This window comes from Camelus dromedarius, chromosome 16, assembly GCF_036321535.1.
Source record: "Camelus dromedarius isolate mCamDro1 chromosome 16, mCamDro1.pat, whole genome shotgun sequence".
Lineage (NCBI taxonomy): Eukaryota > Metazoa > Chordata > Mammalia > Artiodactyla > Camelidae > Camelus > Camelus dromedarius.
The window spans coordinates 18,727,285-18,750,032 of NC_087451.1; the positions used below are offsets into that span (position 1 = coordinate 18,727,285).

General features: G+C 54.8%; 3 protein-coding genes across 13 annotated transcripts; all 3 read left to right on the plus strand.

Moving 5' to 3' along the window:
- Window positions 1-156: 156 nt before the first annotated feature.
- On the plus strand, window positions 157-1,985 carry RNASEK (ribonuclease K). 2 transcript variants are annotated; one of them, XM_010996583.3, is made up of 3 exons: window positions 157-405; window positions 1,097-1,173; window positions 1,578-1,985. In XM_010996583.3, the coding sequence occupies exons 1-3, from the start codon at window positions 172-174 to the stop codon at window positions 1,717-1,719; spliced, it is 453 nt and encodes a 150-aa protein (XP_010994885.3). In that variant the 5' UTR covers window positions 157-171; the 3' UTR covers window positions 1,720-1,985. The 2 variants fall into 2 exon arrangements, with proteins under 2 accessions (XP_010994885.3, XP_010994886.1); XM_010996584.3 differs by having other exon boundaries at window positions 198-409.
- Window positions 1,986-2,102: 117 nt separating this feature from the next.
- Window positions 2,103-5,030, plus strand: C16H17orf49 (chromosome 16 C17orf49 homolog). 4 transcript variants are annotated; one of them, XM_031467788.2, is made up of 6 exons: window positions 2,103-2,339; window positions 2,524-2,618; window positions 3,238-3,339; window positions 4,022-4,212; window positions 4,421-4,525; window positions 4,755-5,030. In XM_031467788.2, exons 1-6 carry the CDS (start codon window positions 2,319-2,321, stop codon window positions 4,817-4,819), a joined length of 579 nt encoding a protein of 192 aa, XP_031323648.1. In that variant the 5' UTR covers window positions 2,103-2,318; the 3' UTR covers window positions 4,820-5,030. The 4 variants fall into 4 exon arrangements, with proteins under 4 accessions (XP_031323648.1, XP_031323649.1, XP_031323650.1 ...); XM_031467789.2 differs by having other exon boundaries at window positions 2,185-2,339; window positions 4,759-5,030; XM_031467790.2 differs by lacking the exon at window positions 3,238-3,339 and having other exon boundaries at window positions 2,185-2,339.
- Window positions 5,031-10,638: 5,608 nt separating this feature from the next.
- Window positions 10,639-22,593, plus strand: LOC105103054 (monocarboxylate transporter 13). Of its 7 annotated transcripts, none has more exons than XM_010996574.3 (12): window positions 10,639-10,700; window positions 11,235-11,425; window positions 11,665-11,886; window positions 11,996-12,349; window positions 12,647-12,771; window positions 13,357-13,521; window positions 13,618-13,748; window positions 13,866-14,003; window positions 18,761-19,271; window positions 19,415-19,558; window positions 20,208-20,945; window positions 21,565-22,593. In XM_010996574.3, exons 2-12 carry the CDS (start codon window positions 11,247-11,249, stop codon window positions 21,762-21,764), a joined length of 2,907 nt encoding a protein of 968 aa, XP_010994876.2. In that variant the 5' UTR covers window positions 10,639-10,700; window positions 11,235-11,246; the 3' UTR covers window positions 21,765-22,593. The 7 variants fall into 7 exon arrangements, with proteins under 7 accessions (XP_010994876.2, XP_031323641.1, XP_010994875.2 ...); XM_010996573.3 differs by lacking the exon at window positions 10,639-10,700 and adding an exon at window positions 10,715-10,765; XM_010996575.3 differs by lacking the exon at window positions 10,639-10,700 and adding an exon at window positions 10,772-11,107.
- Window positions 22,594-22,748: the final 155 nt, after the last annotated feature.

The window sequence follows — 22,748 nt, forward strand, 5'->3', positions numbered from 1 at the left end:
CCAAGAAATCGGAGGCCCTTCCTCCTGCAATACTCGCACCCGAGCTACATATGGGTTAATAAGGATTCCGAAGGACCTGATAAAATTTCGGACACGCTGCGTTTTCCCGCCGAAGTCCCGAGAGGACCCGGCGCCACCCAGCGCTCTCTGCTTGGCGCGCCCCACAGCACGATGGTTGGGTCCAGAAGCCACGCCCCCTCGGCCGCCCTACCAGTTCTCCGTCCTCCGAGCGAGCCCCCTAGTCCAGCCCGCTTCCCCACAGCTGGTTGGGGCTTCCACTCACCGCCTTCCTACCCGGCCTACATCAAGGCGATCCCCGACTCCCTTCTTCATGGCGTCGCTTCTGTGCTGTGGGCCCAAGCTGGCCGCCTGCGGCATCGTCCTCAGCGCCTGGGGAGTGATCATGTTGGTGAGGGGACTGCCCAGCGAGAACAGGAGAGGAAAGGGCCTGAGGGCCCCGGTGTTGGAGGGCTGGAAGGCTGGGGGACTCCAGGCCTCGGAAAGCAGCAGGCAGGCTGGAGGGGATAGTTAATTAGCCTCTGGAGAAGGAGACAGAACTGAACTGAGAAATGGGGAATTGGAGAGTGGAGGGGGGAAAACTGAAGATTGGTATGGGAGCTGGGCTGGTAAATTTGGAAAACCCTCAAGGTAAGAGGAAGAAGAGCTGGGTTCTTGAGAGATCCTTGCACTGAATGGAGGGCAGTGGGGAAAGGGAATGCTTGTTCCCGAAGTGGGCAGCTGGGCCTTGTTTCCCCAGGACTCTACCCGCCCCAAACCAGGAAGAAATAATATGAAGAAGTACCGATTCCTCCTAACCCCTCCCCTCTGTCCCGTGATAATCACGCCTCTGGAGAGAGGATAATCTGGGTTCCTGGGTTGCTCACTATTCTTGCCCTTGCCCCAGCCAAGTCTCTGTGTCACACTCACGCCCTATTCTGGGTGACAGGAGTCCAAATCCAGCAACAACCATCCCTAATCCAGCTCATTCTGGCAATCCCAAACATAGATGTTGTGGCAACATTCGAAGTGGGAGGAGGTTAGGCAGTGACCAGTTCAGGTGCCTGAGTTCAACAACCTGCGCTTTCCCTTTTTTCAGATAATGCTCGGAATCTTTTTCAATGTCCACTCCGCTGTGCTTATTGAGGATGTTCCCTTCACGGAGAAAGATTTTGAGTAAGTAGAGAGGCCAGGTGAGGTGGTCAGAATGACGGGCGGGGAATTGCAGGAGGCTGGGGAATTGCAGGAGGCTGGACGCTTGGGGCCCGGAGGATAGGGAGCTGGGTGCGAAGAGCTGCTCTCTTAGCACACAGTTACGAGCGGTCTTGGGAGTCAGATCTCAGGCCATCCTAAACCCACCACTTTAGATGTGGCTTCATAGGTATTACATTTGACTTCTCTGTGCCTCCGTCCACCTCTGCAAAGTGGATGCTGTAAAAGAACTCAGAGTTATGGAGAAGATTGAATAAGACAATACACGCAAAAGCGTTTAGAATGGTACCCAGCACATAATCAGTGTTCGGTAACTATCGGCCGCTATTAATGTTTCTGACATTTCTCTGCCTAATCCTCACCCCTAGGAATGGCCCCCAGAACATATACAACCTTTACGAGCAAGTCAGTTACAACTGTTTCATCGCCGCGGGCCTTTACCTCCTCCTCGGAGGCTTCTTTTTCTGCCAGGTTCGGCTCAATCAGCGCAAGGAATACATGGTGCGCTAGAGCACCGTCACGTTTCCCCTCTCCTGCCCCCACCTCTATTTAAAGACTCTCCCCACCTGGTCGTCGTTCCCCACCCCCACCCCCCCCACCCCCCCGCCATCCATTCTGGCGCCTTCTGAGGATTGGATTTCCCTGGCGGAAGACTGAATCCCTTGTTCGCCAACCTCTGGCACCCGTCCTCAATGGAGGGAGGTTGTGGCCGTTCCCTGTCCCTCTGGCCCCCTCGCCTTGTCCTTTTCCACAATAAAGAGAAACTGCTCTCTTAAGCCTTGTGTGTGTGCTTGGGTTGGGGGCGGGGGCGGCACCTGGGCTGGAGCTCGGCCTCCAAACAGGGAGTCCCGACCCCTCGACGGAAGCGAAGTAAAGCCGGGCCGGAAGTGAGGCGGTGTCTTCCACTCTCCTCTCCGCACCCGGAGGCGGCCTAAGTAACTGCGGCTGGTGAGGCGGCGGGAGGTCGAGCTGGAGCCAATCAGCTGCGGAAAGAGGCGGGACTTCCTGCGCGGGGGCCGGAGCCGTTCGGTCGCCGGGCTCTCCGTGGTCCCGGCTTGGCTTCGTGGTAGCGGCGGCGGCTGCGGCTCCGTGAGGAGGAGCGCGGGGCCATGACGTCAGCGTCCACAAAGGTTCGACCTCCCTCGCGGACAGCGCTCCCTGGTGGCCACGGGAGGGCGGGCCCCCCAGTTGGCTCCCGGATTTTCCGTCCCGGACGGGGGTGGGCGGGAGTCCAGTCTGGGGTGGGGCTAGGGGCTCCGGGCGGGACGGCGCGGGGATGTGCGCCTGCCCCCCGTAATGCTGCCCCGCCCCCAGGTCGGAGAGATCTTCTCCGCCGCGGGCGCCGCCTTCACGAAGCTCGGCGAGCTGACCATGCAGCTGCATCCCGTGGCCGACTCTTCCCCCGCGGGGTACGTGAGCCCGGGCCGGGACGTGGACGCTGAGAGCGGACGCTGGGACTCGATCACAGACACCGACACTCTCTAGGGCAGGGACAGATGTTAGTTTCCCTTTGTGCCTGGCCCAGCACAGAATAGGTGTTAATAAATGATTGTTGAATGAATGAATGAATGACAGATAAACCACAGACTGAGGCTCATAAGCCGGACTCATTCATTGCGCAGCTCTACCCTGCTGCAAACTGGCACATTATAGACCACCATCACTACCCACCTCGCCCAAATCACGTGGAATTCCGTCAGACTGCTGCAGATTGTGTTTAGGGTTTCTGTAAGACCCCTACTTGTTGAATTAGTTTTAGTGGGTTGTTTACAGCAGCTGTTTCGCGTTGATGGGAGAGAGGTTTTCTTCTAAGGTGGCGGTTGTTGCAATATCATGTGGTTGGGGGTCCTGACAGTTCCCACAGGGCCTTAAGATTTTTTTTTTTAAGGAGGGCCTCTTTATGGGCTCATGGAAGAGGCTCTAGACATTGCGGGGAGGAGGCTGGTTGCTGTGGAATGCATTGCCTGTGGGCTGGCTCCACACCCCTCCTCCTCCCACTTTCGCTATTCCCCTCTCCCCTTCTGACAGTGCCAAGTGGACGGAGACGGAGATAGAGATGCTGAGGGCTGCTGTGAAGCGATTTGGGGACGATCTTAATCACATCAGCTGTGTCATCAAGGAACGGACAGTGTGAGGGAGGGTTGGCTGGCAGAGAAAGGGCGGGTGGGCAGCTTTTTTCCTCCACACCCATTGTTCCATCTTCCTCCGAACTCCCTTCCAGCTCAGCATCTTTCCTACTTTGTTGCTAGTTCTATTAGCATCCCCTTGAGGACTGAAAGAATAAAAGAATTGTCACAATTGGTCAAAAGTTACTAACGTGCTATGGTAAATGGGAACTTACAAGAATTTGATTTTAGTTTGCCGGAGATACCCAATCCTTGAATTTGGTCATCAGAGTTCCCTGGTTATTTATACAGAGCTTTTGAGACTCTATTGTGGTGTTTCCTCAGATAGTGCAATTCTGAACTAGTTGATCAGGATCTCCTAATAGGTCTCAGTCTATCTGTGGGTCGTGCAGGCTTCCCTGGTAGCCTTCCATATCCATACCCCTCTCCCAGAAGAGAACTGGGAGATGGGCCTGTCCTGCTACTCAGTTAAGGGACTCCACTCCTCAGGCTCCATTTGCCCTAAGTGATTGCAAAGCTTCAGGAAAAAGAGCCCTATCAAAAAGTTGGGGCCCCCCACCTGGGTTCCTTTGAAGGGGTTCCCCAGGATTCCTTCCGAGTGGCCCAATGCCCTGCCCTCCCCTCCCCTCCCATCTGCCCTCAGTCTCTGATGACTCCCTTCCTCACATGCTCTCTCTTTCGTTTAGGGCTCAAATAAAGGCCACTGTGAAACGAAAGGTGTATGAAGACTCCGGCATCCCCCTTCCAGCTGATTCACCCAAGAAAGGGCCCAAGAAGGTGGCATCTGGTGTCTTGTCGCCTCCTCCATCTGCCCCTCCACCAAGCAGCTCCAGTGCCTCTGAGGCCGGGGGTCCCCCCATAAAGAAACAGAAGGCTGGTGAGGGCTGTGGAGTTGCTGCCTAGTGGTTCAAGATCCCACCCGAGGTTCAGTGGGAGAATTGGGCTTGAGTCAAAGGGCAGATCTCTTTTCATCTCCCAGTGAATGGCTGAGGGGAGGGAGGGAGGGAGGGAGAGCTTGAAGCTTTGGGAAGTGGGGGTGGGTAACCATCAGGGAACCTAGAACTTAGCTTATGCCCCCCTTCCAGATGTGACACTCAGTGCTCTGAACGACTCGGACGCCAACAGTGACCTGGTGGATATTGAAGGGCTAGGAGAAACTCCTCCAGCCAAGAAACTCAACTTCGACCAGGGTAGGAGTCTTGCTCCTCCCACAGCTGTTGAATGGGTGGGGAAGGACATGCTGACTGGGCTGGGATGGGAGGGGCTCAGCAGAAGTCTCCTCCCAGGTCCCTGGTGTTCCCACCTGTGCATGCAGGGGATCAGGTCTGTAAGGAGCTAGGTGCCCCAGGGAGGTGGGAGTCGTCTCGGAAGCATACTTGGGGCTTGCTCCATCTCGGCCCATTTTACTTCCTGTTCCAGACAGCCTGACCCTGGATTCTGGCCTTCTCTTGACCTCTGCTGATCCTCCTCTGCTCTCTTGCTGAGCCTTTCACCTCTGACCCCTCCCACTGTTCACCCTGGACCTGTGGATCGCCTGGGACTCTGAGCAGGGCCTGCATGAGTGAGGGGTGAAAACCTGCGGGAATCGCCCATCTTGCTGTTCCTGTATGAGCATCTGCCCCCAACCCCTTTGACTCCCCCCCCCCGTCCGATGGACATTTTTATACAGAAGACAATAAAGATCTCCCTCTTAGCTTGGTGCCTTCAGCCTGACATTGATGGAGGACAGGGGACACTCCCCTCTGTCCTTAGCCCCCTGGGCTCAGCCCCTCCTCGGCAGCTCTCACCACCCCGCCTGGAGCAGCACAGCCAATATTGGCAGACTCTCTTCTCAGTGCCAATATTTCTGTGCTGCTAGAGCCAGGGGAGCTGGGTGTGGGCAACAAAGACTCCACTTTGCTCTTTGGAGGCAGAACTTACTCCCGGGTCTCTGGCAGTCAGGATTCCTGAGACTACCCTGGGGATTTCAGAGGGGCAGCTGCCAGCGCGTTCACACCTCCCACCCCCCTGCCCCCCTTCACCTCATGAGAAGGCCCCAGATGTTTTTTGTGTCGCTTCTCCAGGGTGGCCTCCTGGGCCAAGCCTCGGCGGTGCCTCCCCCACCCTCGCTCTAACACCACAGTGTGGTTTGGACGTGGCCACAGTGCCGTACAAACCACAGTGTGCTGCTGGGGCGGGAGCAGGACTGGGGTGGGTTGAGGGGAAGGGAGCACAGGACAGTGCTGTGAAGATCCCCCACCACCAAGAGCAGGGAGTTAGAGAAGGCTGAAAAGGCAAGCATGGCCCCAAGAAGGGTTGGGGAAAACAAGAAACCAGAGCTGGGAGCTGAGCAGGCAACTGGAGGGAGAGGGGCCTCGGGTGAGCTCGCAGTGTCATAGACTGGAGCCATCTTCCCTGTAGGAACTCTGCTCAGGGGATCCCTAGGGTGGGGTCAGAGGCAGAGGAAATAGGGAATGACTATGGGGGACCAACAGACTGCCTCTGGACTCAGCAAGGGCAGGGACCCAAGGCTTCCTGTGTCCTGTTCCTCCCCTCCCTGGGTCAGAACCCAGGAGAAAGCAAGGAAAGACAGAAGGCCAAGGACAGCAGGGTTGGGAGTTGGCAGTCCAGAGGTGGTGGGGCCGGAACATGGTTGGGAGAGGGGGGCCGGAAGTCGCCCTGGGCCCTGGGCCTGCCACAAGATGGAGGCCAAAGGCAGGAAATGGAGGCCAGAGAAAAAGGGGAGCAGCAAGGCCCAGGAAGAGGGCCATCTGGACCTGGGGGCCAGGTATTCAACCCCCAGCATTGTTCTAACTCCCCACGGCCCCCCAGGACCCAAGTCTCACCCCCCGTGACATCCCTCATCAGCCCATCCACCAGGCCCAGGAAGGCGGGCCCACCCCAGAAAGCCACGTTTAAGCTGAGACAAACATGCCTCTCCCCACCCCCACCCTAGGCCTTCCCTCAGCCTTTCTCTCCTGTCCAGGACTTGATTTTTAAAAAACACCCCCCACCAGAAAGCGAAATCCAAGGGTCAAAATCCCTTCCGCAAATCAAAATTATATCTCCTAAAATTCAAAAGTTATCCTCCCACCTCCCATCCCACCCTTTACCGCCCCCCCTCTCGACACACCCCCCAAAACTCTTAGCAATCAGACAAATCTAAGATGGTGGTGTAAGCAGTCTTTTTAGGCCCCAGGGGATGCCGGACCCCCTCGGTCGAGACCCTTATCTGTCCTGTATCAAATCCTGCCAAGGCCTCCTGCTCCTCACGCCACCCTCCATAACCCCCAAACTGAACAGCTGCCCCCAGCTCCCATCCTCGGCAAAGCCTTTGTGGGGGTGAAACAGAAATCAAACACTATACTAACGGCTGGGGACGTTGGGGGGCCCTCTGGTCTGTCTTTGGTTTCCATCTGGGGGACTGCAGTTTAGGGGCATAGGAGAAAGCCTCTCCAATCATCCCCCCAGTTTCAAGACTGACAAAGCCCAACCCCACCCCAGCACGCACCTCCAAACCTCCCCCCCAACCGCCATGTCTCTCCTGAAAACAGGGGACACTTTCCTCCCCACTTACCTCAGCTACTCTCCCCTGAGATCCTGGTCCCCTATTTTGAAGGGAACAAAATTTGGGGTGCATCCCTCACATTTGGGGTGCAGGAGAAAGGAGCCGCCCCAGTCGCATCGCTGGCCTCCTTCCTCTCGGCTGGCTCAGGGAGTGGGGAGTGCCCTAGGGAGGGGGGACCCCCATAAGAGAGCACAGGAGGGGGTTCCTCCACTCCCAGTTAGAATTGGGGACACCCCCCCAAAACTCGTCCCAGCCCATCCGTCTCCAACTCGGCGGGAGAGGCAGCTGCAATGCCCCAGTCAGATTCCCCCAACACTACATTCCTCACCCCATCTAGAGGGGTCCCGGGGGCCCCAAAAAATCCCAAAAAAATCTAGGATGTTGGCAGGACGGTCCTTGACTAGCTCCCCAAATTTGGGGTCCTTAGATCCCCCCGTTTTTTCAGGAAAATTCCGTCTTTCACCTGCCTCCCGCCAGCCCTGCTCTGTCCCGATGCCAATTTTGGAAGTCACTCCCTCCTTCCTCCTCCCCGTCTCTCCAGGCCCCCCCGCTCGGGGGCTAGGGTCCAGGACACCTGGCTTCCAGGCCGGGGGGGAGGGGGGCACTCCTCGAAGGGCTAGGGGCCAGGAGGTCAAGCTCATAGCCCCAGTCTTAGGGAAGCAGGAAAGCCCGATCCTCCCTTCCCCTCCCCCCTGGCTGGTCTCCGTGGTGGTTTAGGAAAGCCTGGAGGATTGGAATCTGCCATTGCTATTGCACAGGCAGTTTTTTTTTCCTTGGGTTGGGGGGGTGGGCGGTGGGAGGGAGAGAGGGGAGGAGAGCTGAGGAGAGCAGGGACCGGGGTGTGCAGAGCTGGCCTGGCTTACCCCCCAGCCTCGGCTGCCGTGGGGAACCCCCCCCACTTCACCCACACTCCCAGTCCTCTGTCTGCTTTCTGTTTGGGGCTCTTATCCTGGAAAATCAGGGTACAAGATTCACTGCCTTGGACCTCACCACCTCTCCTTGCCGCAGTTCCAACAGCACTGTCCTACTCAGGGGTGTCCACTTTACCACAAGACACCCCATTTCCCCCATTGTCCCCCAAACCGAGGTTTGCTCCCTTAAGAAATTGGGGTTCAGACTCCAAAACCACCTTTTGTCTCTCAGATCTATCCAGGTCACATAGAAGTAAGAGGAGATACACTCCCTTTCCAAATTTCTCCCTTCAATCCCTGGGCACATTTGGAGGTTCATTGAAGAAAAAAATTTCTAGAATCTGGGGTGAAGGTGCCATAAGCAAAGGACATTCCAAACCAGCCTTGTGCTCCAAATTAAGTGAACCCTAAAATCAATCTCACCTTATGAGTCATTGCTCGGCTTCACCAAATGCACCCAAAGAGTAGCAAATCACCCCAAAATAAGGACACCCCAAAACTTTAGTCTCTTACCCTTGGCCCTCACCTTGTTTCTCCTCCTGGAAAAAGCTTCTTGACTATCAATGCATACACAGAACTATCCGCCTCCTGAAAGTAAGGTTGTACAACATTCAAATATAAAGCCTCCCCCCCCCCCGTCCAGGACCCACAATCACAGAAGGCCTTCACACTTGCTCCCAGGTCCCCACTATGTTCCACCTCAAGCTAATACAAACCCCAAATTAAATTTCATGTCCCCCAAATACAATCTGAACCTTGAAACTTATCTGGCACCCCAAAACAGACCACATCCCAAAATCAGCATGACTACTCCATTTGAAAATCAGATTGTCCACATACACCGATGATGATGAATTCCCCCAAAGAAAATCCTCATCAACCTACGAAGAACACCTAGCAGGTTCTCCTGATATTCCAAGATGACAGTCTTCAAATTGTCAGTGTCAGAATCCCCAGAACTAATGTAGCTTCAAAATCAGCTCTAAGCCTCAGACTTACTACTGGCCTTCAAGCCTGAATGCAGCCCCCAGTGCCCAGAACAATCAAACTAACTCAATGACCCATAATAAACATGCACTCCCTCAACTGACACATTGACCAGACAACACAAAAATAACCCCATCCTGATACCAAAGGGAGTCCCGAGTCTAACTCCCAACTTCCAGCTGGGCAGAGACCAAAGTTACCCTCATTTGCAAAAACCACCTTACCATCACGAACCCTTAGTCGTCCCCCTTCTTGGTTTCTCAGCAATTCTTTCCTGCACCCAAATAAAGACGCTCTCAGATCTGAAGGGGAGGGCCCTAGGCCTGGATACGCAGCTCCACGGATAATGGTCAAATATTACTGGGCAGCCGGAGTCTCTCCTGAGCCCAAATCCAAGTCCTGCTTTGCAGCTGAACTCAGCTCTGGACCCCTTTCTCCAGATGAACCTTGCCCACCTCTCTCCACCCCCTAGCTCCAACGGCTCCCCAAACAAAACGTGAGGGTGTGACCCCTGCCCATCTCCTAGGTCAGGGACTTAAATTGTGGTTATCAGGCCTTCCTGCCCTCTCTCCCTTCTTTTACCGTGAGGCCCTCCCTGTTTCCCCTCTCTGTTCACTGCACCCAACTTTCATATTGATGTTCACTAAAAATTCACCTCTAAAGACAGATCATAGTATCTAGCTTAACAAGAAATGAAACCCTGTGATCCCAGGCCTCAGACCCCGCTCCTTGTCGCACTCGTTCCCCTTGTCCCCAAAGCCCGCGGATTTCTCACCCCAGGTAGGAGCCCCAGCCTCGGAGGAAAGTCCCCTCTGTCGCCTAATTCTCCCTCCCTCTGCCCAACCCTAGGCCCCTGGACAAAATAAACCAGCGCAAAGGGGGCGAGGGGAGAACGAAGGTTTCAGCCGCCCAGACCTAATCGATCCTGCGCCCCCGTCTGAGAGGACCCCCAGCCGGATGGAGATGACTGGGCGAGGCGAGGCTAGTGCTCGTCCGCCCCCTCGTGGAAGGAGCCGAACATTGCCGAGCTTTGCCTACTTGCCGCGCTGGACCCCGGCGTCCCGCCAGCCTCCAAACGCGGCCGACGGGCGGGTGCCCGAGGCCCTAGAGAGCTGGGACTGGGGGAGGGCGAGCGGGCTTTGGGCAGGAGTCTGTCTCTCTGGGCCCCTAAAAGGATTGAGAAGAAAGTCGGGAGCGAAAGTCCGGACCCTAGGTCTCCTGAGCGTCTCTCGGCCCCCACCCGGGGCTTTCCCCACCTCCTCGAGGGGAAGCAGCTGGCGGAGCCGTCCGGTCTCGGGACAATAGAAGGAAACGAACTAGAAATCATATCCGCCCCCTCCCTACCGCGCCTGGTCAGAGCCCCCCTTTTTGCAGGCCCCGCTAGAGGAACCTGTCATTTAACCACACCCTCCTGCTGTCTGAGACCCCCACGGGAGCCCACTCTCGCCTCCCCACACCTAGTGCCTTTTTGGTCTCCTCTTTATCTCCTTTAATCCCCTACACTGGAAAGGAGAGTTTTGCCGTATTCACTCTCCTGTAATAGGTTCCTTCCTAAAGCCAACACACCAATGTTCTCTGTCCCAGGCCCCCTCGACGACCCAGGTTACCCATATTTCCAATCTCAGTATCCCCAATCTCCTCCCAAATTCCAGTGTCCCATCCTCAGTTCCACTTTCAGTGGCCCAAGATCCCTTACGTTACGACCACCTAGCGTTTCTGAGGTCCCGCCCTCGAGCCCGAGACCCCGCCCCGGGTTCGCCATCTGGAGAGCAAGGGAGGAAGGAAGGATATAGACCCAGGCGTTCACCCCACCTCCACCCCCGCCCCCGACATCCCGGCCAGATAAAGGCGCCGAGGCCAAGAGGGGAGAGAGGCCCCGCCCCCCTTGAGAAGAGAAGCTGAAGCCCCTGCAGGACAGGGGTAAGAACCTGAGACTGAGGGAGCCAGACTCCTGGGTCCCCTAAGACGGTTGGGGCTTATTGATGGTAGGACGACTGAGGCCCAGAAATTGGGTTAAACTAGGGATCCGGGACTAGATGGAATTTCTTGGTTCAGGGAAGGGAACTTCGATTGGGATTTGGAGGGGTGGAGACAGCAGGTCGTCGGGGGACTCCAAACAGGATCTGAGACCAGGCACGGGGTGAGACAGAGGGGAATAGGGGTGCTGGAAGGGCACAGGGAGTCTAAGGGCGCTGCGGGCCAAATTCCCCACGGTCGTCATCGACGCCTCGGTGTGGGAACCTTCAACTTGCTCCAAGCGCAGTTCAGTCTAGAAGAGGAAAGCGAGCGACGGTGTGGCTGAGTGCAGAAAGAACAAGATGAATTAAGTAAGGCCGCGTGAACCGGAGCCGGGGGCTTGGCTCTAGCCGCACCTCAGGAGGAGCGGGCAAATTGCGGAAGGCATGGGGTCTTCGGACGGCCTGGATCCCTGAGCCCTTTCCCCCGCCCCCGCAGGCCTGCGTCGCTATGGGTTCCACGGCTACCCCGGAGGGAGCTCTGGGCTACGTCCGCGAGTTCACGCGCCACTCCTCCGACGTGCTTGGCAACCTGAATGAGCTGCGCCTGCGCGGGATCCTCACTGACGTCACGCTGCTGGTTGGCGGGCAACCCCTTCGCGCTCATAAGGCAGTTCTTATCGCCTGCAGGTTCGAGGGATAGCTCGTGGGGTTGGGTGGGACCAAATGGGAAAGGGGCGGAGCCATAACGTCTTGAGGCGGGAAGCCCAGCCTTCCAGACGCAGGAGGCGGAGCGTCCTGGAATTGGGGGCGGGGCAGGAGTGGGGAGGGGCCGGGGCTTTCTTTAGGGGCGGGGCTTTCTACAGGAGCGCGTGTATCCCTTGGTTCCCCAGCCTCTAAATGTGACCTCTAATCTTCCCTCTCTCCAGTGGCTTCTTCTATTCAATTTTTCGAGGCCGTGCAGGAGTCGGGGTAGATGTGCTCTCCCTGCCTGGGGGTCCTGAAGCTGGGGGCTTCGCGCCTCTTCTGGATTTCATGTACACTTCGCGCCTACGTCTCTCTCCCGCAACTGCACCAGCCGTCCTTGCAGCCGCCACGTACTTGCAGATGGAACATGTGGTCCAGGCATGCCACCGCTTCATCCAGGCCAGGTGAGGGAGCCTCAGCTCGGTATTCCCCATGGGTGAAGTGTCATTCCAGGTGTCAAGGGCAGGGGCCACGATTTGGAAATGGTACTAATGACCATCGCACTTTTCTCAGCTATGAACCTCTGAGCATCTCCCTGCGGCCCCTGGAGGCGGAACCCCCCAGACCCCCAACAGCCCCTCCACCAGGCAGTCCCAGGCGCTCCGAAGGACACCCAGACCCACCTACTGAGTCTCGCAGCTGCAGTCAAGGGCCCCCCAGTCCAGGCAGCCCAGACCCCAAGGCCTGCAACTGGAAAAAGTACAAGTTCATCGTGCTAAACTCTCAGGCCTCCCAAGCAGGGAGCCTGGCAGGGGAGAGGAGTTCTGGCCAACTTTGCTCCCAAGCCCGGCTCCCCAGTGGAGATGAGGCTTCCAGCAGTAGTAGCAGCGGCAGCGAAGAAGGACCCATTCCTGGTCCCCAGAGCAGGTACAGAAACTGGAACCCCCGGAATTTGTGTAGGCTAGCCTCAGCTCAGAGGCACAGCCATTGGGCCTGGGTGGTCAGGAACAAGAGTCAAGGGGTGGGCTTCAGACACACTAGCTCACCTCACTAGCCAGGCTTACTCAGTGGGGTGGGACTTTGGCAGCACAATTGGATATGGCTCATTGGTCAATATTGGCTCACCTCCAGAGGGTAGGCCTTTGGCAACAAGTTCTCCGGGGGAGAAACCCCCTCCATATAATCTCTCCTAACCCTTTTCTCTGGTCCTTGATACCTGCCTAGGCTCTCTCCAACTGCTGCCAATGTACAGTTCAAATATGGGGCTCCAGTCAATACCCCCCATCTCCTCACACCCCGGGCTCCAGAGCCCACTGGATCACCCTCTGGGCAGGCTCGTCCACCACCAGGTAAGAGCCCCTCCTTCTTCCTCCTTCTTGGTTTTTCTCCTGCGGCTGCTCAAGGCCAGCGTGGGCCAAAAGGCCTTAGGAAAGGCCTAGTCCAATTCCTGCAAGTTAGAATCACCTAGGGAGCTTTTTAAAATCCCATTGCCCGGGTCACACCCCATAGATCACAATGTCTTCAAATGGGATCCAGGCATTAGTATTTTTTTAAAGCTTCCAATGAGCAGCAAAGTTTGAGAGCTTCCGGCCAATTCCCATCCAGGGCTGAGTGGTCAGCCCAGGGCTTGGCAGGGCCTCTCTGGCAAGCTGTCATCCAGACTGGTGCAAGAGAGGAGAGACAAATAGAAGCATCCACTGACCAGCAGGGGCCTCCACCTACCATCACCACCACTGGAGAGATTAGCAGAGTACTGTGGATCAGACGGCAGACATGAAGTCTGATCTTGGCTTGTCCATTTCATAACCATGGGACTCTGAGCAAGTCAAAGGAGCCCCAGAAGCCTTAGCAGTAAACTGGGAAAAAAGAAAACATGCTTCTGTGTGGTCTGAGAATTCACGGGAATTGTCGTCATCACCCACCCCCCTTCCCAGGAAGTGAATTTTTCAACTGTCAGAACTGTGAGGCTGTGGCTGGGTGCTCATCGGGGCTGGACCCCTTGGCTCCTGGGGAGGAGGACAAGCCCTACAAGTGTCAGCTCTGCCGGTCCGCCTTCCGCTATAAGGGCAACCTGGCCAGTCACCGCACAGTGCACACAGGTAGGGAAGAAGCAGGGAGGAGAGGATCCTTGCCTTCATGCCCACCGACATGTGTTCTCCGGTACAGTCCCTGACCTCCTTCCAACCTGCCTCCAGGGGAAAAGCCCTACCACTGCTCCATCTGCGGAGCCCGCTTTAACCGGCCAGCAAACCTGAAAACGCACAGCCGCATCCATTCGGGAGAGAAGCCCTATAAGTGTGAGACATGCGGCTCACGCTTTGTGCAGGTATGGCGCCCATCTCAGAGCCGGCTGGAAGGCAAATTTGCTAGAGGGCGGGGAGGGCCGAATGGGGAGGGTTCTGTCCCTCCGAGAGGCGCGGTCTGAGGTCCCCTCCTCTCCCAGGTGGCGCATCTGCGCGCGCACGTGCTGATCCACACCGGGGAGAAGCCCTATCCCTGCCCCACCTGCGGGACTCGCTTCCGCCACCTGCAGACCCTCAAAAGCCACGTCCGCATCCACACGGGAGAGAAGCCTTACCACGTGAGTACTCGACCTCGCTTGGCCCAAAGCCTTGGAATTGCCTCCCGTTTACCAGGGGGCAGGGCTCTGTGAGGAGTGGGCCTGGCCGTCGCGATTTCTCTTCCAGGTGGGCGGTGTCCTGGAAGAGTCCTTGGAAGCGGCGGGGCCTGGGGGGAGGGATGGCAGGTGTAGAAGTTAGGCTCCTGGAGAGGAGCTAACGGATGGGAAAACCTTTGCTGAGGAGGGCAGGGCCTAGTTCCTTGGCCTTTCCTTGCGAATTTGGGAGGATGTGGGGACTAAAGAGCTTCTCTAAGGTGGAGTGCTGGGCAGTTCTCCCTAGCTCAACACCTCAAAGGTGGCTGTGGGTGGGGACGGATCTGACTCCGCTGTCCTCCCTCAGTGCGACCCCTGTAGCTTGCATTTCCGGCACAAGAGTCAACTTCGGCTGCATCTGCGCCAGAAACACGGAGCTGCTACCAACACCAAAGTGCACTACCACATTCTTGGGGGGCCCTAGCTGAGCGCCGGCCCCGGCCCCACTCCCTTCCTGGAAGACGGGAAAGCTGCGCTCAAGGCTGGCTTCCCTGTCAGGCTTGGGCATGGGGGCGTGCGAGGTCCCTCCCTATCAGCGACTGCCACCACCTTAATTTCTCACCGGGGAGAGCAGGGGTGGCAGATCACGGCTTGATCTGCCTCTGTTTTGCTGGTCAAAACCTCTTCCCCACGATCCAAATTGTTTCTAAGGAGACAGCATGCTAGGAGCTGGGGGAGGGGAAAGACAGGAGGCTTGGCTTCCTTAAGCGCCCATCTCATTCGATTTATCTGTAAATATAATTTATTGAGGCCTTTGGGTGGCACCAGAGCCTTCATTCTAATGCATTTCCCATGTCCCTCTTCCACAAGTGTGATCAAAAGTGACCTGAAACACAGAATGTGAGGTCACAGCTCTGCTGGCAGAGATTAGCACTTGGCTGCCTCCTTTGGCTTGAGTGTTTTATATGATTATTGTCATGACTTTTATCTTTAGAATTACTGTCTCCTATTTGTTTGCTTGTTGGTTTAAAATAGAGGAAGTGGTTCGCTGTGTCCTGCCCCTCCAATTCTAGGTCTGGAACCTCGATTTGTTCTAGGGCACCTCTGGGAACATGCAGGTTTGTGGAATTGGGTCAGGAACCCTCTCTGGTATCCTGGATATTGTAGGTTCTCTAGAAGGCTAGCGCTGGATATAGACGTTTCTTTCTTCTTCAAGGGTCACAGAAGTGGAGGTAATAAATACTTCCTGGAGGCTGTGGCTGGAGGGGGCTTTGTCCATCTTGGAACTAGAGGGATGATTGGAGAGGCTTTGTCTTCTGCCCCTAACTGTCCCCTTAGTCTGGTCATCTAGGTTTGGCTCCACTGTGTCTATTTGTCCTGATGGAGCCCACCTAGGAGCTTGGGTTGAGCCCATAATCCTCCCACTAGGACCCGTTCTTAGCACTGAGTTGATCCCTCCATGGGGGAGAGATTTGAAATTCCTTATCAGAGATAATGCAACCTTTTCTGATTCTGCCATTTCCAAGAATGTCATGACCTAGGGGAGAGTTATGAAACTCTTTATCTTGATGAAATAGTAAAGAGTATGACCCGTCCTTTACTGCAGAGGGATCTGGGTTTGAATTCCTTGGGGTTCTCTCTGAGATGAACCTCTTCTTCCTTTAGTGGGTTTTTGGACATCTTCTGGCAAGTGTCCAAATTCCAGAAACTTCTTTGCCTCTAGAAATCACAGGTGCTTGGTATCTTTCTTACCTTAGAAAAGCTGGGTCTGTGACCTGGTCTTCCTGTCACTGCATTCCTGTCTGGAACCAGTGAATGCACTAGAATCTTCCACAGGGAGAGAAAAGGGAGGCTGAGTTCCATTCTGGATTTGCTGTAGTTTCGGATTATGATTGGGACTGCTGTTGGGATTAGAGGTTTAAAAGATTTTCAAGATTGATTGACTGGTAGGCCTTCTAGTGGACCAAATTTCCAGGTAGGATTAAGAGGCTGGTTGAGGGGCACAGTCTCTGGTGCAGGCCAAGTAGATAGAAAGTTAGGAATGGGTTTCCTCTTAACTGGGTGGAATGTCTGGAATGTTAGATGATGCTCTGAAGCCTTAATTTACAGGCCTGCCTCTGTTGCCCTGGGGACTGTTTGATCTGGGGCATGGGGTGGAGGATCAGAAGCACTTTGAATTTGTGGGGTGGAGCTTCCTCAAGACAGGTCAGTACTAGTGGCTGTCACCTGGGGACTGGTGAGAAAGCTACTCTTCTCGCTCTTTCCCTCTTACTCCCCACTGCAGAATTGAAGGAGGGAGGGACAGCAGAGGAGAGATGTGAGAAGGAACCAGGATTTTTTTTTTTTTTTTTTTTTTTAGCAGATTGGATGGGCAGGTGGAGAGTGCCAAGGGGTGGAGATGTTAGATCTTGCAAGATCAGAATCATGGAATAAAGAAGCCTCTCTGTGCTGCCTGCTGTGTCCTGGGCTCTTGTCTTTGGGGATCTGGGGACTGGGTGAAGCTGGGGAAAGAGGGATCTCCATTCTTAGATGCCGTCTTGGATTCTGTGCCCATCCCACTGTCCCACTCCACCAGACATTTTAAGCAGCTTTTTTCTCCTCTTCCCTGCTCATGCCTTCCGGCTCATTGTGTAGGAACCAGTGACTTCATGAAGTTTCTCCGGACCCACCTGCATCCTGCTGCTCTGAAGTCACTTCCTGCCTGAGGTGTGGAGGTGGCAAGGAGAAAACCAGGAAGCCACTAATAATACCAAGAGGCTGGGGGTGCATCTGTGTTGGGGAATTTAATGCTTGGGACACACCCTACCACCACCACAGAAAATGGATAGGACTCAGGTCCCATAAGGACAATAGGGGCTGGAGGTGGCAGTGAGAAGCTAAGTGGTTAGATCAAACATGCCAATTCTATGCCTCCCCCAGAGCAATGGTGTCTTGGAATCCATCCAGTGCCTAGTACACACTTCTCTCCCACCCTTTCCCCACGTCCTGTGTGCACAGCTTTGTTCTGCCCCATGGCTGGAGGGTAAAGGGTCTCTAATTCTGATAATTTACCCCTGCTTTGGGACTTAAATTCCTTACCTGTGAAATAAGTCCATTAACATGGAAAGAATACGTTCCTCTCAACATTTAGTTTGTGATTGTGTTTCTCAATCTTTTAAAACCCATGACCTGAATTAGATTTTACTTTTTAAGCAAAAAACAAAACCAAGAAACTAAATGAAAACGTTCCTTCCCCTCACACTATGGCTTATCCCCTGCTGCAAATGAGACCAGCTAATATTACTTATCTCCTGCTACATGCCATGCCCTGAACTAAGCATTTTAGTGTATAGATTTTCTAGTTCAACTCCCCTGATAACCCTAAAAGTAGGTACTTTTTTTTTTTTGAGAAAGTAGGTACTATTTTTAGCCCCAATTTACAGATAGAGAAACAGAGAGGTTCAATATCTCGGCTAAGTGAGTAAGTGATAAAGCCAGGATTGGAACTATGATTTGATTCTAAGAACTGCACTCTTAACCACTATGTTATACAGCCACACTAATTTCTACATCTTTGGCAGAGTCCCCAACAGCCAAAGTTTTGACTCCACTTACATTAAAAAAAAAAAAGTTTTGGGGTATGATTATTTTTATTTCCCACATATGGAAATATAAGGCTCAGTATGCTTTCTTTCAATTACACAGCCTCCTTCCCCACCTCTCGCCCCTTCACCTCATCCCCACTTGTATGTGGATGAACCCTTGAGCTCAAATTTCAAGGTCAGTGTCCTAAGGATCTTGAAACCAATCCACCATGAGTGCTATATAAGGTTGGAGGAACTAGGTACTGGTTGGGTAGGAGGGGCTGATTGCTCCAGTGGTCATGGCTTGTCTCTTTAGTCTATCCCATCAAGAGATTAAAACATGTGATTAGGAAGTGGTTGTTACTGGAGGGCAGAGGAAAATGTCCCAGCCCCACTGAAGACCGGTGCTGGTGGGGCTCTGAGTGAGCTCAGAGCAGCACTTCCTCGCCCCAGTTATTTTTGGTCTCTGTGACCTGTAGGTTTCCTGTTAGTGGGAACAGAAGGAACAGGAAAGAGTTCCCATCACAGAAATCAACGCCAGGAGTCCAGCAGCCCATTCCCCTGTCTTGCTCCTTGGCCTTTGAACCCCTCAGGAATCCAGGCATTTAGATCCTAGTGGCCTCAGGCGCCTGGCCAGGTATTTTGTTTAGGCTTATCTCATAATTCCTCCACACCCGCCCCCTGACCTGGGCCTCGTCTTTCAACTCCTGGGGCCCTCATTAAGCACGTGAGTGTTTTCCTTTCCTAAACCGGTTTACCCACCACCAACCCCCTGGACTCCTTACGTGCGTGTCTCCGTTCTGCAATCCGGTCGAATTGGTCCTCTAGGTGGACAGGAGACCCAAACAGCCTCCTAGTGGGTTCCTGGGTCACGTGGGGCCCATCTAGAGTGCCTCCTAAAGGTCTCCTCCTCACGCATGCGCCCCACTCACTGACCCAATGCAGAACGCGCTCTAAACTCCGCCCAGCCCTTCTGGCTCCGCCCTCTTCTGAGGAGTCCCGTGTCCTCATTGGTGAGCTGCAGACAGGGATGTTTGCCCGTCTGGCCAGGTGCTGACACTTCCAATGATAAAATAGATGATCCGCTTCGAGGCTGGCTCACCTCAAGGGTGGAGCCCAAACCCAGTGCTGCCCCCTGGTTCCTAACCAACGTCGGCCCCGCTTTCATCTTGCCCCACCCAGGCCTGGACTCTCGACTCGCGGCCAGCGGAGCCACGCCCCCCGGCCCTGAACGCGGGGGGCCAGTGCCGGCCGGGTCTTCCCACGTATATCGCCAGCCCACCCTCGCCGCCACCAGGGGAAAGGCGCAGGCGCCTCACGCAGCCTCTCTGCAGCTTTCAAGCCCTTATCGGTACTTTCCTCTCTACCATCCTCTCCTCCTCCGCACGGCCCCGAGCCGTCCGGCTGGGTGGCTGGATGGGTGGGCCGAGGTGGAACATCCTGAGCCCTGCTCCCGGAGGGGCTCTCAGTGGCGGCAGCCCTGTTACTTCCCAGATGGCACATAAAGCCGAGCCCCCCGACGGGGGCTGGGGATGGATGGTGGTGCTCTCAGCGTTCTTCCAGTCGGCGCTGGTGTTCGGGGTGCTCCGCTCCTTCGGCGTCTTCTTTGTGGAGTTTGTGGCAGCGTTTGAGGAGCAGGCGGCGCGAGTCTCCTGGATCGCTTCCATAGGAATCGCGGTGCAGCAGTTCGGGAGTGAGTGCTGTGCCTGGGTCTGGAGTCCTGCGACCTTCGACCCTCGGAAGGGAGAGGGGATGCGGGAACTGGGAAGGAGATAAGGGGTGGGCAGTGCTGGAGAAGGACGCCTGAGATCTCGCAGAACCCTTCCTCTTCCCCAGGCCCAGTAGGCAGTGCCCTGAGCACGAAGTTCGGGCCCAGGCCTGTGGTAATGGCTGGGGGTATCTTGGCTGCGCTGGGGATGCTGCTCGCCTCCTTTGCTACCTCCTTGACCCACCTGTACCTGAGTATTGGGCTGCTTTCAGGTGAGACCCTGGGCAAGGGCCTGAGAGTTAAAAGCCTGAGTCTCTGGCCTCTGGACTTTCACATTCTTCCTGCTCCTTCCAAAAGGCTTAGTGAGAAGCTGAAAGTTTTGGCTGGCACCTGTGCCTGGAATGGAATTCTTAAGAGAGTTGACTAAAGTCATTAACAGGGTAGGGAAATCAGGAAATGCAAAGATGATGAATCCAGAATATGCAAGCCTAGGGCCAGTGGGACTGGAGTGTAAAAGGAAGAATTATGAAAATGTTGTCTCAGGTACTGTGGTTGTGAAATAGGTATCATTATCCTACTTAAAGGTGAAGAAAGGCTTTAGAAGCTTATGCAACTTGGCCAATGAAGTTTACTCAGCCAGAAATGGTACAGCCCAGGTTTACCTACAAAGTTCCATGGTAGTTACTCTGTAAACATTATCTCTAAGCCTCCAGACTCCCATAAAGTATATTACCCCCATTTTGCACAGGAGATTGAGACTGGGAAGTTAAGTAAAATACACAAGGTCATACAGCTGGAAAGTATCAAGCTAGGTTGTAACTCAGGCCTGTGCTACGTTCTGCTGCTGAGCAGTGTTGGGATGACTGGGTGCCCTGAGCTTCCTAAGAGTCCCTGAACCCCTGTTTTCTTCCTTTTTGACAGGATCTGGCTGGGCCTTGACCTTCACTCCGACCCTGGCCTGCCTGTCCCGTTACTTCTCTCGCCGGCGATCCCTGGCCACCGGGCTGGCACTGACGGGTGTCGGCCTCTCCTCCTTTGCCTTTGCCCCACTTTTCCAGTGGCTGCTCAGCTACTATGCCTGGCGGGGGGCCCTCCTGCTGGTGTCTGCCCTCTCCCTCCACTTGGTGGCCTGTGGTGCTCTTCTCCGCCCACTCTCCCTGGCTGAGGACCCTGCCGTGGGTGGCCCTGGGACCCAACTCACCTCCCTCCTCCATCATGGCCCCTTCCTCCGTTACACTGTCGCCCTCACCCTGATCAACACTGGCTACTTTATTCCCTATGTGCACCTGGTGGCGCATCTGCAAGACCTGGACTGGGACCCACTGCCTGCTGCCTTCCTACTCTCAGTGGTGGCTATTTCGGATCTTGTGGGGCGTGTGGCCTCTGGGTGGCTAGGGGATGCAGTCCCAGGGCCTGTGGCAAGACTCCTGATGCTCTGGACCACCCTGACTGGGGTGATACTGGCCCTGTTCCCTGTGGCTTTGGCTCCCACAGCCCTGGTGGCTCTGGCTGTGGCATATGGCTTCACATCAGGGGCCCTGACCCCAGTGGCCTTCTCCGTGCTGCCTGAACTGGTGGGGACTGGAAAGATATACTGTGGCCTGGGACTGGTGCAGATGGTAGAGAGCATCGGGGGGCTGCTGGGGGCTCCTCTGTCAGGTAAGGGGAGTGGGATTTCCAGGTGGGCCAGGGCTGCTACATCATGCCACTCGGGAGGGGGAACTTCCATTATAGTGTATATGTATAATGCCCTCTGGAATTGGTGCAGTACGCAGCCAGCATGGTCAGTCACACTGGCCCCAAAATGGGTCCAAGGGGCAAAGTAATTGGGCTGTGGAAAGGTTAAGAGGAGCTATGTGGCATCCTTGGCAGGGTACTTACAGCTTGGGTTTTCAGAGGACCTGGCCAGACATCTCATGCTAGTGTCTGCCTTTTCCTTTGGCCCACTGGGCCCTGGGCCGGGGTCTGGGCCATCTGGTCAAAGTTCTCCAGGCTCCAGACGTCAGAGCCTTCAGACCCTGTAACATTTTCCTCTTAACTATTAACTGAAGGCATGAATGGGAGGGCCACAGTTACTGGAAAGAAAGGCACAGGTGTGCCTGACTCCATCTGGATCCCCAGATCCCCACTGGCTGGTCCAGTCCTACCTTGAGAGTTCTAACTCTTCCAAGATAATAGGTTAAGGATTATTTTCTTCCCTCCACCCAAAAATGTGTCTGAGCCATCAGTCTCAGGAAACAGATCACCCACGTGTATTCTTTTTCTCTCTTGAACCTAGGCTACCTCCGGGATGTGACAGGCAACTACACGGCTTCCTTTGTGGTGTCTGGGGCCTTCCTCCTTGCAGGGAGTGGAGTTCTCATCACTCTGCCTCACTTCTTCTGCTTCTCAGCTCCTACTTCCAAGCCCCAGGACCTTGTAACGGAGACACTGGGTACCAAAGTCCCTCTGCCCAGTGAGGGGCTGGGAGAGGAATGAACTCCAGGAAGGGCTAGTCAGACCCAGAAAGCCAGAGATTGGCAGCTCTAGGTCTTCTGCCCCATCTTGGCACCCACAGAACCATAGTGCCTTAAACATCTTGATCTGCCTCCCCTCAACCAGAGCAGGCCTGGGGCTCCTGCAATGTGTGTGCCAGCTCCTTGTATCTTGTTGAGGAGACTCATCTCTTCTTTGCTCCCACAACCTTTTCTGAAGGATGCAGGCATTCAGCCTGCTCCACTGAGCTGTGAATCAACTGTGGAAATCAAAGGCCAAGAAGAGTCTTCTCATGTTTTACTTGTGATCTCCAGTGTTGCCTTCTAAGTTTCTTCCCTGAAGACAGATCTTTGGGAAAGAAGGATGCCCCTTTGAATTAAAACTGAATAAGAAAATTGGATAATAAGAACCTCAAGAAGAGCTGGGGCCTATGAGCTTGGGTTGGCTGAATGGGGGCATGCTGGGGAGTGGAGGGGAGGTGTTCAGGTGCTCTGGTGACCCAGAGCATTTAAACCCTGGACTCTGCTCCCTGGACCACAGTTCCTCCCATTTGCTCACTGACCTCCCTCTTTCCCACTATCCCCTGTAACTTAGAAAATAAATTAAGTAAACAAGGGACATTGGGGGGGGGGGGATTGTGTGGGAATGTGTGCCAGTTTGGGAAGGAGAGAAAAAGCTTAGAGAGCTGAAGTCTGGGTCTGGGATTCTTGTATTTCCCTCAGGCCAGTAGAAGGAGGTTGAAATGCAGGAAAGAATTGTCTGGGAAATGAGGTTGGGGCAGCTAGCACTCAAGAGCACTGCCCTCCAATAAACTGAAGCTGATGGACAGACATTTGGCAAAGATCTGCTGTTATGATGACAAGAACTTGGGCAGAGAGAAATCGACTGATTGGACACACACCATTTCCGCCTCCCATGGCTTTAGTAGGATCCTTTTCCTATCAGCCTGCCTTTTCAGATATCTTATGTAGAATGCTTTCAGTTGGA